Below are 15,708 nucleotides of genomic sequence, written 5' to 3'. Positions count from 1 at the left end.
TTTAAGACGGATGAAAAGGACTGGGGAAAGGGACTTGGTTCTTTGCTGAAATAAGTTATAACAAACCAAAGAACTAACTGGACAGAATAAAAAAATAAGATAATTGTAAATATATTAAATGAAGGCTTAAATACCTTCTTAAATACCTCATAGACTATGTAATTACCTTATTCAGAACAAATGTTGAAACTTTTTTTTTTTTTTTAAAGAAAATGTAAAATCCATAAATGTATCTACCTTGTAAAATAGCTGTTTGCTGTCCATGAGTTGAGACTCAACTGTACGGTTCGTCCACGGACCGCCCACCAGCAGATGACAACAACAAAACAGACAGAGCTACTGAGAGGGTGTTAGCGTAGTTAGCTACCTGAGATAAACAACTGTTGGTGTAGTCCGTGTGTTACACCATCTCGGCCTTGGTTTGCCAATTCAGAAAATTACTAAACAGCAGTATGGTTAATATGTACAACTAACCATGATTGTCACTTATTCTAGTGTTGTTTAGTCTAGCTAACGTTTGCTAAGTGGTTCGCTAAGCTAACCCTATGTATGCCAAGCTAAAACAGGTTAGCTAGCTAGCTCAGTTGCTAGCTTGTTAGCTAGCCAGCTTGCCTAGGCGAGGTGGAGACCAAGAACAGGGAGATGCGAGTAAAGTGAGGTAAGACCACTGAAATCATGCATTTGATTAATTCAGTGTGGAATCACATCCTTATTCTAATAACGTTATATGTCTGAGCGGGCGGCGAGAGCTATTCGGCGTAATCTTATTACATTTGTCAAAATCATCGACGTTAGAAACAGCTACCCAGCGCTAGCCTGACAGCTGTGTTAGCTAATAGCCAGTTAGCGCAGTCAGCGGTTTATTATTGACCAGTCAGGCTGCTAGCAGCTGCTGCTGGTGGCTTCTTGTTCAGTAACAACGACTCACTGGAGGCCTCGAGGTTAATAACAACGGTTAATAAGTGTTCCGTGTAAAAAAAACAAACAAACATGAACATTTGGACCTGGGTAACCCTGAACGACAAGAGGCCCACAGACGTGTAAATCGCTATTAATGGCAATTAGCCGACGTTAACCAACGTTCACATTGTCTGTGTCTCTTCGGGCAACTTACTTGATAAGGTGCTTTGTACTGTAACGCTAACAACGGTTAACACTGGGTCGTTAGGCAGCGCCAACTCTATTATAATGTCTTTAACTTTGCGTTTTTTAATGAATCTCTCCGAGTAGCCTCTTTGTCTATGGATGTCAACAAATGTGGAGTAGTAGTTTTATGTATTAGGTGTACACGTAACATCAGACCAGATCACACAGATCACACACTTGGCAGTAGGTGGCAACCACCGATATGGTTACTAAATTATTTAGAAGGCAATAAATTCTTGGAGCCTTGCAGTTTTTGTTGTAAGGCGGATGGTGACATGGCCCCTAACATCAAGGGTATGAGTTATCTAAAGAGATGGTCAGTGATAATAATAACCTAGCTCATAATTATAGCCAGTGTTGTAGCACAGAAAATGCCATACATGGTTGTGATTCCAGAAACTTTATGGCCTTATGTGTTTAGTGGCAGTGTCACACACAGTTATTGATAACACAAAGAATTGTTTTGATAAAATGTAAATGTGAAATTCTCAGGTGGCTCATGTTGATGTTTATGCTTTTTTCACAGGGTGACCTTGCATGACTAAATGAGCAAGACAGGCAAGTGCGAAGAACTCTGGGAGATTCAACATGAAGTTGTATGTGTTCCAGGTCAACAATGGCAGCACTTTGACATTTGACACTGATCTTGCTGTCCAAACGTAAGAAACCAACACTTCAGCAATAACAAAAAGAAACTGTGGGCAGTACATCATGGCTGTTTTTACCTAAATAAATTCCTCCTTTGTTGTAGTGTCCTGGAGCTTAAACATGCCATCCAAGCCAAATATAAGATTGCAATTCAACATCAAGTCCTTGTTGTCAATGGAGGGGAATGTATGGCTGCAGAGAGACGAGTCTGCAGCTACAGTGCTGGCACTGTAAGTCCATGCAATGTGTTTGTGTGTTTTTGTTAGTTTGTAAAGCTTGCTCATGCAGTAGTCTAATGACCTGTGTCTTACTCTTGAATTATAGGAAACCAACCCCATATTCTTGTTCAACAAAGAGATGATCTTGTGTGACCGGGATCCAACGATCCCCAAAACAACCTTCTCCATTGAGAGTGAGATTCAGGTCAAGGTGGAGGAGTCTCTACTGATGCCAGCTGTCTTTCACACCGTTGCCTCACGAACACAACTTGCTCTGGTAGTTACTTACTTTTTTTTTTTTTTTTTCATTGCATGTGCATATCAGGCCAAAGAAGTTCCTTTCAAAATGTTAGCCTGTCATATGTGTACTACTGTTTTAAGCTATTTTTTTTTTTTTTTTTTACCATTTGTATTTGTGCATTTAAAATTGTCTTACTACTAATTCAATTATTGTGACTAATCCAATAATCATGGAATGCATGCAACTTGGCCTGACATTATTCTCATGCTGTTTCAGGAAATGTTTGAAGTTGCCAAGAAACTTTGCTCTTTCTGTGAACGTTTGGTTCACGATGAACACCTTCAACACCAAGGCTGGGCTGCTATTATGGCTAATCTGGATGACTGCACTCTGTCGTATCAGAAGTTGCTTGTTAAATTTGACACCTCGTATGCAAATTATCAACATGACTTGGAAGAAATAAAGGTGAAACTTACAAAGTAAGTATTGCCAAGGAGAACTGCATTACACTCAATCTTATGCACTAGTTTGGAAATTGAAATATAATCTGCTCCTAAATTATTACAGTGAACAATATCTTTATATACCTTTTGAAAATTTTGAATGACTAAAAAATGATATATTTGTGCTATAAGGAAATGAGCTTGATCAACTTTCCCTCCTAATGCGCATGTCTTTATTATAATTACAGGCTAGGGACAGCGGTAGCCGTAATGGCAAGGATACCACTGCTGGAAAGTTTGACAAGACACAGTTATAGAGAGAGCATGGAGAAGTCCAGTTCCACCCCAGAGAAGGATTCAGATGAGACAGAAGAAGAAAAATCCACTGACTCTGTGCTCCACCCTGGTGATGCACAGAAACCCTCCAAATCATCAGCATCCGTCTCCGCTTCGGGGACAGCCACATGTGAGCCAACTGGTGACCAGGAAACAAATGAAATGACTGACAGTGGTGGATTGAGAGCTGCGTTATTAGATGAAGACACTCCAGATTTCGCTTACCCGTCCTCCTTCAATGTCACGCTGTTAGACTGGATCAACGTGCAAGACAGACCCAACGATGTGGAATCCGTTGTGAGGAAATGCTTTGACTCCATCAATAGGGTGAGTCAGTCATGCATGAAATATATAGACATAAATTTTGTGGAGGAAAACTATGTGGAAGTCTGCATTACAATGTTATGTCTTTCAGCTTGACCCACGGATCATTCAGCCTTTCCTGACAGATTGTCGTGACACAATTGCCAAGCTCGATAATCAAAACATGAAAGCCATTAAAGGGCTTGAGGACAGGTTGTATGCTCTTGACCAAATGATTGCGAGCTGTAAGAAGTTGGTAAATGAACAGAAAGAACTTGCTCAGGTATGAGAAGTAAGACATAAAGAATATTGTAATTACTTTCTCTGTACTCTAGGTTGTTTTTTTAAACTGTGCTTACATGTTGTGTCTTGAAGGGATTTTTGGCCAATCAGAAGCGGGCTGAAAACCTGAAGGATACATCTGTTCTGCCTGACTTGTGTCTGAGTCACACCAACCAGCTGATGATCATGCTGAACAACCACAGAAAGCTGCTAGACATCAAAAAAAAGTGCACCACTGCCAAACAAGAACTTGCAAACAACCTTCAAGTCCGACTCAAGTAAAAAAAAAAAACAAACAAACAAAAATCACTTCTTCCTCAATATTTACCACCTTGTCTTCATAATGTGATTTTGGCTCTTGCTTTCAAAATGCTAAAGTCCTGTTTGCGCCTCGGTGTTGAAATAGATGGTGCTGCTACGTGATGCTTCATGCAGACCAGGATGGGGAGAAGCTTCAGGCTCTGCTTAGACTTCTGACAGAGCTGATTGAACGAGTGCGAGTGGTGGAGGCTCTCAGCACTGTACCCCAGATGTACTGCTTGGCGGTGGTGGAAGTCGTCAGGAGAAAGATGTTTATGCGCCACTACAGAGAGGTCAGTGCTAAAAACGCCGTTTTTGGACACTAATTGTGTTTCCAGCCACAGTCATACAAAGAGGCAATACTCAATTAAGCCTCAATTAATGATGACTGCCATCTTTCCTGTTTTTATTGCTGTGTCCGTATGCGTTGAGTGGAAAATAGTTGCTGTGCTTGATGTTTGCACATGTTGAGATCATTTTATTTTTTGACAGTGGTTGATGCAACAGGGAGCCACATGTATTTTATTTCTCCTTGCTTTCTCTTTCTGTTTTTCTTAAATTATTTTAAGTTTCCTTTTGAGAGCCTGGGAACATTTTTTTTAAGATTACTGAGATGATAAGATTGATTCTGCAGTTTTGAACAAGGATGAAACCAAGTTATCTTATTTTGTGACATTTAAAGCTTTTGCCTTACAGAAGGTCAGTGTCTGGCTCTGGCGTCTTATGCATTTTCCCTTTATTAAGACAGATGAAGTCTTAGCCCTGAAGCCTTCTTCAAGATCTTGAAGAATGCCTGAGGGCTGAAAGATCATCTGTGTGTGCTACTCATTTTTCCTGCACTTAAGTCTGTATCAAGTGGTCAGAACCTCACTACAACTCTTGGTGTGTGTTACTTTTCAATAATTTATGACAGCACAGTAACATTAAAGTGTGATGGAGTGTCACCAAGCTCCGGAAGTGGACCGAAAGAAACACAACTGTTGTTTTGTTGTAGTAAAGTCTTCACATTTCTTCTTTTTAGTGGGCTTATGCGCTTGTGAAGGATGGGAAACGACTGTACGAGGCAGAGAGGTTTAAAAGGGAATCCTTTGGGAAACTCTTCAGTGAGTGTCTTTTGGGAACCAAATTAATTACATTTGTGTGGTACAACACATTATATGGTTTTGCAATAACCATGGTCATTCTCAAACTAATCTGATTCTTTGTCTCTTCAGGGAAATCTTTCCTCAGAAATCGTTTGTTCAGAGGACTTGATTCATGGCCCCCCACATCATTCTGTGTAAGTTTGAGAGTGTTCGTTTTTTGACCATGTTGGTATTAACTTCATGTTATTCCCACTATATTTTAAGCGGCATGTGCTTTTGCCGTGTTGGTTATTGTTTACAGACACGTAAGCCCAGAAGGTTTGATGATGAACTTCCAGACATCTCACTTGAGGACCTGCAGTACTTGAAATCTTGCTGTCCTGTAGAGGTGCAGCCTTTCCTTATGTAAGTCACTGCCCTCAGTCATTGAAATGGTTTTAGGTATAACTGTGTCAGTTATATAAGCCCACTAGAATTTTCCTTGGATATAGGCAATAAAAACAGGTGCTTTTAGAAGTGTCCATTTCTAAATCAAATGCAATCAAATGAATGTGTTTTCTGGAGAATAATCACGTGTCTTAAACAGTGAACACAACACACAACAACTTGATCGACTTTTGTTTGATTGATCTGCTTGTGTTATCTGTGTCTCACAAGTAATCCACTTCTGTGAAAGAAAAGACAGTAATCCCAATTGATTTTTAAAGGGGAGCAAGGACAGTTATCCAGCCAATTCTAAAACCTTTTCATAAGCATTTCTAATTCCAGCCTTTCTCCACACTGTGTTTTCAAAAAATAAATAATCAGTTAAGCCAATGGAAACCATAGTAGATGAACACCATAATTTAGATTACAACATCCAATTTATGATAGACTATGACATTTTGAAAAATTGTACTAGATATGTTGGGTGAGGAAGGGCTGTGCTCCCCACATGTGGTATATGTTATCTATGGTCCGTACATATGACCTGTTTAATGTGAAATTAAAGCACTAAATGAAGTCAAAAAGATTGTATTGATTGTTTTCTGCCTTATCTTGTGGTGTGGAAATAAGCCTGAGACCCAGCCATTTTTGCACTAACTTGCAGACCTCTGCCCCAGAAAAATACATGTGGTTATTATCAATCTTCCCCTTACCCCTCATTTTTCTTCCTCAGGGTTCCCGCAATGTGTGACTTTGAGCCCTTAAATCACCACATAGGGACGCTTCACCAGCTGGTCCAAGCAGCACAGAGTGTGGACGAGATGTCTCAAACTATCACTGACCTGCTAAGTGAACAAAGGGTAATGATTTCATCAGCAACTTTTAGTTTCACTTACTTCATGATATGAACTGGTTACAGAAATTCGTAAACATAGTTATTTTTCAACAGCATTAAATCCTATTTTATTCCCAATCTGAGAAAACTGTAATAATCCTCTTTTCCTTTCCCTTCGTTTGTTTTTATTTCCAAGGCATCCTATTCCCAGAGCGCTCACAGATCAACCGTGCTGACCCCACATTCTGAAGGTGTACCTGGGACCACCTCACCGATGTCCTCCAAAACCCCCTCCTCTCTTAACCTTCAGGGACCCAGCTGCCAACCTCTACATGTTCCTGTTCCAGCTCCTTTAGAGGACCTGTCCCCAGACAGCATCGACGCGCAAACATTTGACTTTGAGACCATCGGCCATCCAAGCATGGATCCAGTCTTGCAGCATGGCTCCCTTGACCTGGATTCTCTAGCAGAGAGCCCCGAGTCCGACTTCATGTCTGCTGTCAATGAGTTTGTGATAGAAGAGAACTTGAGGTCTCCAAACCCTATTAGTGACCCTACGAGCCCTGATATGATGGTGGAGTCTCTGTACTCTTCGGTGATCAACGCCATTGACAACAAGCGTATGCAGGATACCACAACACTAGAGAGGGAGAACTTGAGGATCACTGTCCTCAAACAAGTTATTGACAAGTACCAGTCTGCTGCAGAGGAGTCCCATTCTAATTTAAGAAGTGTGAAGGACGACCTCTATCACTTACGAGGTCAAGTGCTGAAAGAACAAAATGACTTTGGATTTGTCCTGAGGAATATGTCCACAGAGGTGCGCAACATTGTGGACAACTTCTGCCAGATCCATGAACTGGAGTTGAAGGAGCATCAAAGCGAGCACGTCGCTGTTCGGCAGAAGCTTGAGAAGCAGGTTCAGACACTAACGGAGGAAAATCAAGTAAACCAGAATATTGTCAGAGACGTCCAGCGAGCAATGCTGGAGCTGGAGGGCCTTATGGAGCGCAAAGAGAATAAACTTACTCAGCTAGAGAATGAGAAAGAGCGATGGCTTGAAACGGAGAGTAGCCAGATGGATAAGATCAAAAATCTGGAGCAGATGATCAGCGATCAAGCTGAAGAGATCAAGACACTCACAGCCTCTAGAGACTCCTTGACCAGCCAACTGGAGAATCTGCACTTTGAGATCGAACGTGGCCAGCAGAAGATTCGACAGGAGTTGGAAGTTGTTGAGCAGTCCCATTTGAAGGAGCTGGAGGACAGACTGAAGCAGGAACACAATGCAGAACGAGAGGCCCTTATCAAGGATAACCAGGATGCTCTGGCCCACCTGGTTGCTGAAAACAGTGCAAAGTTAAGTGAGGCAGCTGATCACCATACCACTGCTCTTAAAGAAAAGGACAACCAAATCAGCGACTTGGTGGCTCGTATTACCGAGCTTACAGAACTCCGCTGCAAAGTGGAGGTGGAGCTGGCCCTCAAAGAGTCAGAGACAGAGGAGGTGAGGCTCCTGTTCGAGGAGGCCAAGATTCAGCAGGCCGAGGCAGTGAAGTCCCAGGTTGAGGCTGAGACCAAAGCGCTGAGCGAAGAGCTGGACGGCATCAAAAAGCAGCTTCAGGCAAAGAATGAGGAGTATGAAGTGGACCTAGCTGAGCTGAGGACTCTTATGAGGATCGAGAAGGACCACTGCATCTCAGAGCTGGTGGACAGACACGAGGAGGAGACTATTTTGTTGCGCAATGAGATCTCATCCCTGCAGCAGAAAGCCCAGGACGCCGAGATGAACCACGCCGAGCAGCAGCAGAAACTTAAGCAGGTGTTAGACCAGCAAGTGGCTCTAAGTGAAGAAAAAGACACTCAGTTGAGGAGCTTCCAAGAACTGGAGCAAGAGCTGAGGACAGTCATCAACAAATTGCAGGCAGAAAATGACCTGCTCTCTAAAAAACTAGAGCAGGACAGACAAGCAGTCAAGAAAGATTTAGAAAAAGAAGAGGCCACCAAGGTTGCCACAGCAGAAGCCTATAAAGAGTTAGAGCAGGAGAAGGAAGACATGGAAAAGAGGCTGTTAGAGAAAATTAAACAACTTGAGAATGAGCTTCATGAGAGGCAATCCTTAAAAAGGTAAATGCCAGTGCACCACATATAGAAATTTAACTTTGGGTTCTAACTAATTTGCCTACATTGAATCTGCTTACGTTTAAAACGACACACTGAAAGAAAATCTGAGCAGCTACTGTTCAGTTGATTAAGAGCGAACTGTTAACTATCCTTCACCCTTGTTTTGTGTTTGCATGTCCAGATTATGTAATTACCCTGTCAGAATGAAAGTTTACTGTGTGCCTTTCAGCGATGAGGGGTTGTCGCTGCATGCTGAGGGTCGTGCAGATGCCGGAGCACCCCTGTCTCTGGACTCGGCACTACAAGAGCGGCTGCAGCAGGAGAGGGCCTCCCTGCAGTCCCAGATGGAGCTCCTGGAGAAGAAGAAGAACGAGGAGATGCAGAACCTTAAGACATCACTAATCGCAGAACAGCAGGTTTGTAGTCAGGCTGGAAGTAGGCTGGAAAAATATTCCACCCTGGCATGTGTAGTGGTTAACTAAACCTATCTTATCTTATCTAATTGCGTTGGAAGGCAATTTCTAAGATTGATCATCTATGATTGATGTTATATGGTTTCTAATAATGTAAAAGGTTGACTCCAAAATACACTTGAAATAATGACTTAAAGCAGATATCAGTGGAATGTTTTTGTTAATATAAGTCCTAAATAGTCCTATTTTCCGTCAGCAATCACTTACATGAAGTATTTCAGCCTAAACACGAGTCTCTCCGTCACTCTGCTCTGCTGTAACCCGAGGAGAAAATTTTCCTTGTGGGATACAAGTGTTATCCAATGAGGGGAGAGAACGGCATGAAGGGCTGTGTGTGCAGCCAAGGGATGCGCGTGAATGTGGTGACGTAGCACGAGGACCAATTGATGCCTGACAAGGGCGGGGGCTGCTAACTCATGGTGCGTTCAAGGAAACTCGTACTTTGTGTTTTTCCTTCCTGTGAAGTCATACCAGTTCGATCTGGTACGAGTTCACGGGTCGGAAGTTACGAGTGGCCGTTATAGGGAACTTTCACAGACAACAGGACGGTAAAAACACGAGCTACGGGTTACCTGGAACGCTACCAAGTCGTAGTTGTGACTTGAAGCTGTAACTTACGGTTTCAAAAGCCTGCCTTGAACACAGCATTAGCCGAAACGGCCGTGCCACTGATATCTGCTTTAACTAATAGATGTTCCTAACAAAGTGGCAACTGAATATGTGTGTAATGTTCATATTTTGTGTCGGTGCTTATGGGCTGTCTAGTCTCTGAGTTTCCATTTACATAGTAACACAATCTAATCCAGCCATTAATAATTTAATATTAAATAGCTTGGCTTAAGTTATAAACCTTTTTTTCTGTGTTAATTTTGTATTTCTTGTCACTTAAGCGTTACAACGATTTATGGCATATCTGTTTCATAACACCCCATAGTTTACTCTAATAGGACTCTTGTCTTGCATAAAATATTGCACCAATCAGCCGTTTTATTATTTGCAAAACGTTTTAGCCTGCATAATTCCACTTTGTTTTTTGTCACAGAGTGTAATAAATGGAGAAAAGATCAGATATGGAACAATACGGAAATTCAAACAGATTATAAAACTCCCATGGCTGCAAGCTGATCTGAATCCTCAAAATTTACCAATTAATAAAAGGCATTCTCACAAATAATTTGTGCTTTGATATGAGTTCTCCCTTGTGACCAAAATAGATGTTAAGCTTGTTTAAACTCTAAATGATTAGTAATATTATATTTTTTTCACAGACTAATTTCAACACTGTTCTAACCCGAGAGAAGCTGAAGAAGGAGCAGATCATCAATGAGCTCACAGAGAAGTTGCGGAAAGTTACACAACAACAGGAGAAGGACAAAGGTGAGCGCTGGGCTTTTTTTTTTTTTCATACTTCGATTGGAGGGTAGTGATTTTTAATTGGTCTAATGAAAGAACTCATTATTGCAAATTGTGTCTTTAGATATGCCGCTCACACTTATTGACACAGGTTTTCTTAATTAGAGGTTTTCATGGAGCAAATTTTATGGTAATTTGATGTTGCTATTATTATACCTTAGAAAGAGTCAGACATCTTTTCTCTTTTCCTTACTGCCATATTTTAAGAATGGCCAGCCTTTGAAGTCGTAGGTTCTAGGTCGGCATTTTGTTCCTTATTTATCTTCTCTCATTGCAGCTCTGATAGAGACGCTCTCTGAGGACCGAGCCAGTGTCATGCAGGAGAAGAAACACTTGGAAGAAGAGCTGAACCGCCTGCGCAGCACTGCACTAGTCTCCTCTGCCTTCTTCGCTCCAAACCCATCAGCTCAGGAGGTCACAGAGGCTGGAGGAGCAGCAGCAGCAGCCAGAGCTCTGCCTGTGGCCGGGGCCTGTACTTCTGAGCTCATGGATGAAACTGACAGACTGGCCTCAGTAGCAGCCATTCGAGATGACGAACATGTCGATTCAGCAGTGGAGGCCAGCATGGTGACAGTCCAGTAAGCATCCCCTCTCCAGTAAATATTGTGTTGTTGACAGTCAAAGATATATTGTAGTGGTTGCTCGTTTCACCTGGTTACTGGGAAGAAATCAGGTCAAAGCAACACATTTGCATGCATTTTCTTAACCAGATTAAGTCCTGTGATGACATGCATTTGGCCAGTCAGTACATTTCTCTTTTTTCCCCCCTCCACACCTCATTTTTGAACCAAAATTGACACATAACAAGTGCATTAAATGTTATATAAGAAACCTGTTTAGTACTATGTGAGACTGACGCCAAAGGAGATTTTTTTTTTAAGGTTGAAGTGTTTTTGACAGCTCACTGAAAGGACAATCTGTCTCGAGGGGAAGCACAATTTTACCTTACCTTGTGTGTGCGCGTGTGCATGTGTGCGTGCCTGAATTTTTCAAATAGCCTCGTCTTCACTTCATCCTTCATTTTTCATTTTTTATTTTTATGCACTGATGTTACTACAGTCCTTTCCCACTTCCCATGGTTGTCCTGTACATGCTCATCTCCTTAGGACTCTGTTACATTCAGGACATTTACTACACAACTACACAGTCAAGATGTCAGATGTTTTATGTAGAAATATATGGATTTTCTCTTTCTTTGAGCCCGACAGAGGAAACCGTGTTTTTGTTCACATGATGTACAAGAAGTCAAGCTGACGTTGTTGTGTATGTGTAAACCTCTTTTATAGTCTTGGTACATGGTACAATCAAACATGAATGGCAGTGAATCACTGCATCCAGTCATTCTCACTTTTCCTAATGTTAAAACTGACATGCCCTTTTAACCTGTAAAAATTTAAATACAGATCTCTTCTGTTTTTTAAATGCTTTCTGAGGAGCAAGTGAATTCAGCAGCAAATATCTAGCATATTTTCATACATATTTATTTTTTTCCACTTAGTGGGAAAACACCAATAAGTTGAGATAGTTTCCAGTATGTTTTCCTACACCAGTATGCATCACCCTTGATTTTGAGTTTTGTTTATGAAGTTGCTCTCTGGTTTTTACCAAGGATATCATTTTGAAAAACCTAATTTTGCCTAATGTTGTATTCTCAGCATGTTAGTCTTATACAACACACCCATAGCAAAGATAGACCAGACCTGAAGGAGGCTGCAATTACATACAGTCAAGATCCTTTTTTGTTAGGATGATATAAAATTGGTTGCTAGTCACAGACAGGCATTACTGAAGAATGTCAGGAAACCATGCCATTTTGTACACTAGTCAAAAGTGGATGGACAGAGAGGACATTTGACAGTGGAAGGAAGGCAGGCTAGGATCAGTCAGTGTAAGTGTTTCATTCATCATTATCAAGATTGAGAACTACTAAGTTTGAAAATGACAGATTTCAATTTAATATGATTTTTTCATTTCAACACCTTACAGTTTTGTTGACATTTCACAGAGGGTGATCAATATCTTGATGTTTTCTTTTTGTAGTGATAATATCTTGATGTCAGAGGAGAAGCAGCGGATACTTTTACTTGAGAGGGTAAGTGGACACTTTATATCTTTCACATTGTATTTACCTTATGACACTGTGTATCTGGATGCCTCCATGTATCAAATCAATCTAATATATGTTGCAGACTTTGCACATGAAGGAAGAAGAAAACAAGCGCCTCAGTCAAAGACTGGTCAGTTACTTGTCATTACTATAGGTTATGTAACACCTGCTCCACTAGGTGGCAGTAGCATCAAAGCCTAAAATCCTGACCCAGGAGGTTAAAGAGCTCAGTGTAGACAAATGATTTTTTTTTTTAGAGAGAGTGTCATTGGAATACACAGATGATGAATTCTAGTGAAATTGCATGCTTGAAATACAAACATACCATTTAAAAGTGTAAAAAAAAAAAAATGTAATTGTTTGGTCAAAAAGTTGTTTTAATCAGGCCTGACACTACTTGATTCTAAAAGAACACAACTGAGATTAGTTTTAATATATTTCTGTCAATGGGGTAAAAGTACGAGCAGTAATTGCACAGCCTATTTCTTATAAATCTCTAGTCAGACAGATGTTCCTCTTGGAAGTCATTTGTAGCCAATATTGTTAACACTTGTCTGTAACATGTGTAATGTCGGCCTAATCCTTTTCTTTGTAGATGTCTCAAAGCATGTCGTCTGTGTCGTCACGGCATTCAGACAAAATCGCCATCAGAGAGTAAGTGAAGAGAACACAACACATGGCCTTAACATGTGCTTGCTGATGTGATTTTTAACTGAAACTCTGACCATTATTACGTGCAGTGTAATTATACATATTATTATATAATTACCATTGATGTGTTGTGTTTTTGTTAGCAGTTAGTAGAACTGTGTGTGTGTGTGTGTGTGTATCATCATCCTTTTGTCTCTTTGTCCATCTTTTTTATGTTTCAGCTTCCAGGTAGGCGATTTGGTTCTAATCATCCTGGATGAAAGGCATGATAACTACGTGCTGTTCACAGTCGGTCCCACCCTCTACTTCCTCCACTCAGAGTCTCTCACTGCACTGGACCTCAAACCAGGTCAGCTTTGCCCAAACCCTTTTGTGATTATGATGAGAATTGTACAGTTTGAATTTGTTTTGCGATGTACTAACAAAATAAACATGTGGCACGTAAGTCAAGTATGAATTAAAACGGTGACAATATATACTGTATGTACGTGGTAAGTACATAACTCATTTGGTTTTGTTTTGTTTAGCATCGGGGACCTCAAGACGGCCGTGGGTACTCGGAAAGGTGATGGAGAAGGAATATTGCCAGGCAAAAAAGGTACTGAATTTATCCAAGAATATATAATCATTTTTAATGAATATTCAAGAGACAATATATATTAACATGGATGAAGTGTTGTCCTGGAAGTATTGTTATTTTTTGATTTTTTAAAAATTTTTTTACAGTTTCCACACTGGGTTTTTTTTCCCCTGATGTGTTGATTTGATCCGTGTCAGTAATGCTGTTACATTGATGTATGTACAGTCTGTACCTTCTCCCGGTCTTACAAAGCTCTTTTTCCTTGTGTCTGTTCCTTCACCAGGCCCAGAACAGGTTCAAGGTTCCTTTAGGAACCAAGTTCTACAGAGTGAAAGCTGTTCCCTGGAACAGAAAAGTATAATAGCCAAGTAATGAGCTAAAATGTATATTTATATTGCTTAATTTTTGAACAGAAACTTCACATCATAATTCATAACTTGAAAATTGAAAGACCTTAAAAATTGAGAGAATTAAGAGATCATTATCATTCAATTTTGAGTTTCAGTTCAAAATCCCACACTGCTACCACATTTTTGTTTTCTTTTAATCCCAGATTTGTTATTGTGGACCAAATGCTAATAACCTTATTAGGGCATTGCCCTATACACTGTGGCATTATGCCATTTGACCTGTGTGTAAAATTGAACAAAATTTGGATGTTAAATATTAGTTCTCATTATCAGCATTTGTCCTTTTGTGGAAAATACTGTGTCATTATCAACATAATTAAATGAAAATATACATTTATTATAAATGTTTATGGAGGAATGTTCATGGCATGCATATTGATATATTTTCTTTGATTTACTTATCCAGATAAATGTTGTAGTTGGAAATGTAGTTAATGCTGTTTGTTACTCACAAAGCAGTATGGCCCTCTGTCAATACTGAAATGTACATTACGGCTGACTGATGGAAACAGTCAGTTTTGCAATCCTTGAAATGCACTTTCAAAAACAATGCTTTTGTTGATTTGAAAAGGGAAGTAATTGAGCTGTCAGAACTAAGTAAATATATCAGCACAAACTTCTCACTATCATAGAATATTGATATGTAGAAAGGAATACTTTGTGACTGTGTTTCATTATCGGAAGACATTGTACATTATCCATCAATCACACATGTAACAATAAATGACTGTATTGTAAAAGATAGAGTTTTGAAACAATAAAGGATTGATCCCAAACATAATCTGCTCTCTTTGTTATAGCCAATTCTTCTTCCATATTTAGCGATTATATTTTATTTATTTATTATGTCTGATACCAAGAAATGTAAACGATCCTATTTCACTCACCCTTATAACGTTAGACAGGAAGTCAAAACTTTTCCTGGTTCACAGACAAACGCCTATTCACATTAATTACACCAGCAGACAATTGCTCATTTGTAAGGAGAATTGCTCACCTGCTGGAAATGAAGATTTCTCTCTCATCAACTCAAAAAGCATTTTATAATAGCTCATTATTATGAAACATAATACAAAAATAATACACAGTGACTATTAAGGCATATGTAATAAATATCTTTTTAATGATGCTTTTAAAATTTTCTGGGGGATTCGGGAGTCATTGTGGAATAGGACAGTATAGTGTATTCATTTGATTTAGCATTTTTGCTTTTGTGGAAACATTAATGTTGGCACACTGCTGCAGGAAACAGACTTCAAAAAGGCTTCAAATCGGGGCCCAAGAACGATGCGGCCCTCATGGAGAAGGAAGCCCACCAACATCACTTTCCCAGTTCACAGCGGGGAGCATAGCAGCTCTCCGCCGAGCACTCTCTTCCATGTGGGTCTAGGGGTGTTTTAACAATGTTTAGCTCTATTTTCTCCATTTAGCATAAGCCTGTTGTCACATTTGGATGGCTCCTTCATAAATTGATGGTGTGATTCCTACAATTTCGGGACAGGCCTGAATGACAAAATATGCAACACAACATTCGATACCGAGGTGGCTGGCAAGCACCAACCATGTGCACTGGACAGGCTCTTAGTGTAAATGTTTACAACCCCCCACTGAGCTCAGTGCTGCTGGGAGTCACTCTCATCAGGCTGAATGGGATTTAACATTGCCATGTGCAGTCTTTTGCTAGTTC

The 15,708-nt window shown here is 40.2% G+C and overlaps 1 protein-coding gene across 2 annotated transcripts; it reads left to right on the top strand.

Annotated features, from left to right (window-relative positions):
* The first annotated feature begins 306 nt into the window (after nucleotides 1–306).
* Nucleotides 307–14,802, top strand: rb1cc1 (RB1-inducible coiled-coil 1). 2 transcript variants are annotated; one of them, XM_085805617.1, is made up of 23 exons: nucleotides 307–658; nucleotides 1,673–1,805; nucleotides 1,898–2,024; nucleotides 2,119–2,289; nucleotides 2,530–2,732; nucleotides 2,945–3,359; nucleotides 3,448–3,618; nucleotides 3,711–3,895; nucleotides 4,024–4,210; nucleotides 4,939–5,020; nucleotides 5,132–5,196; nucleotides 5,304–5,407; nucleotides 6,162–6,288; nucleotides 6,460–8,390; nucleotides 8,617–8,803; nucleotides 10,129–10,237; nucleotides 10,551–10,851; nucleotides 12,314–12,365; nucleotides 12,463–12,510; nucleotides 12,976–13,034; nucleotides 13,253–13,380; nucleotides 13,559–13,629; nucleotides 13,895–14,802. In XM_085805617.1, exons 2-23 carry the CDS (start codon nucleotides 1,735–1,737, stop codon nucleotides 13,970–13,972), a joined length of 4,872 nt encoding a protein of 1,623 aa, XP_085661743.1. In that variant the 5' UTR covers nucleotides 307–658; nucleotides 1,673–1,734; the 3' UTR covers nucleotides 13,973–14,802. The 2 variants fall into 2 exon arrangements, with proteins under 2 accessions (XP_085661743.1, XP_085661744.1); XM_085805618.1 differs by lacking the exon at nucleotides 12,463–12,510.
* The last annotated feature ends 906 nt before the right edge of the window (nucleotides 14,803–15,708 follow it).

The sequence above is a fragment of the Trachurus japonicus genome, chromosome 17 (assembly GCF_045865225.1).
Source record: "Trachurus japonicus isolate A0001 chromosome 17, Traja_1.0".
Taxonomy (NCBI): Eukaryota; Metazoa; Chordata; class Actinopteri; order Carangiformes; family Carangidae; genus Trachurus; species Trachurus japonicus.
Note: the sequence above shows the minus strand (reverse complement) of the source record. Positions and strands in the feature narration are given on the sequence as shown.

What these genes read in the sequence shown, in the direction of transcription:
- rb1cc1 (XM_085805617.1), top strand. Translation starts at nt 1,735, where the DNA reads ATGAAGTTGTATGTGTTCCAGGTCAACAATGGCAGCACTTTGACATTT. An exon ending in ACTGATCTTGCTGTCCAAAC is followed by an intron (nt 1,806 to 1,897) that starts GTAAGAAACCAA and finishes CCTTTGTTGTAG; the next exon opens with TGTCCTGGAGCTTAAACATG. An exon ending in GGATACTTTTACTTGAGAGG is followed by an intron (nt 12,366 to 12,462) that starts GTAAGTGGACAC and finishes TATATGTTGCAG; the next exon opens with ACTTTGCACATGAAGGAAGA.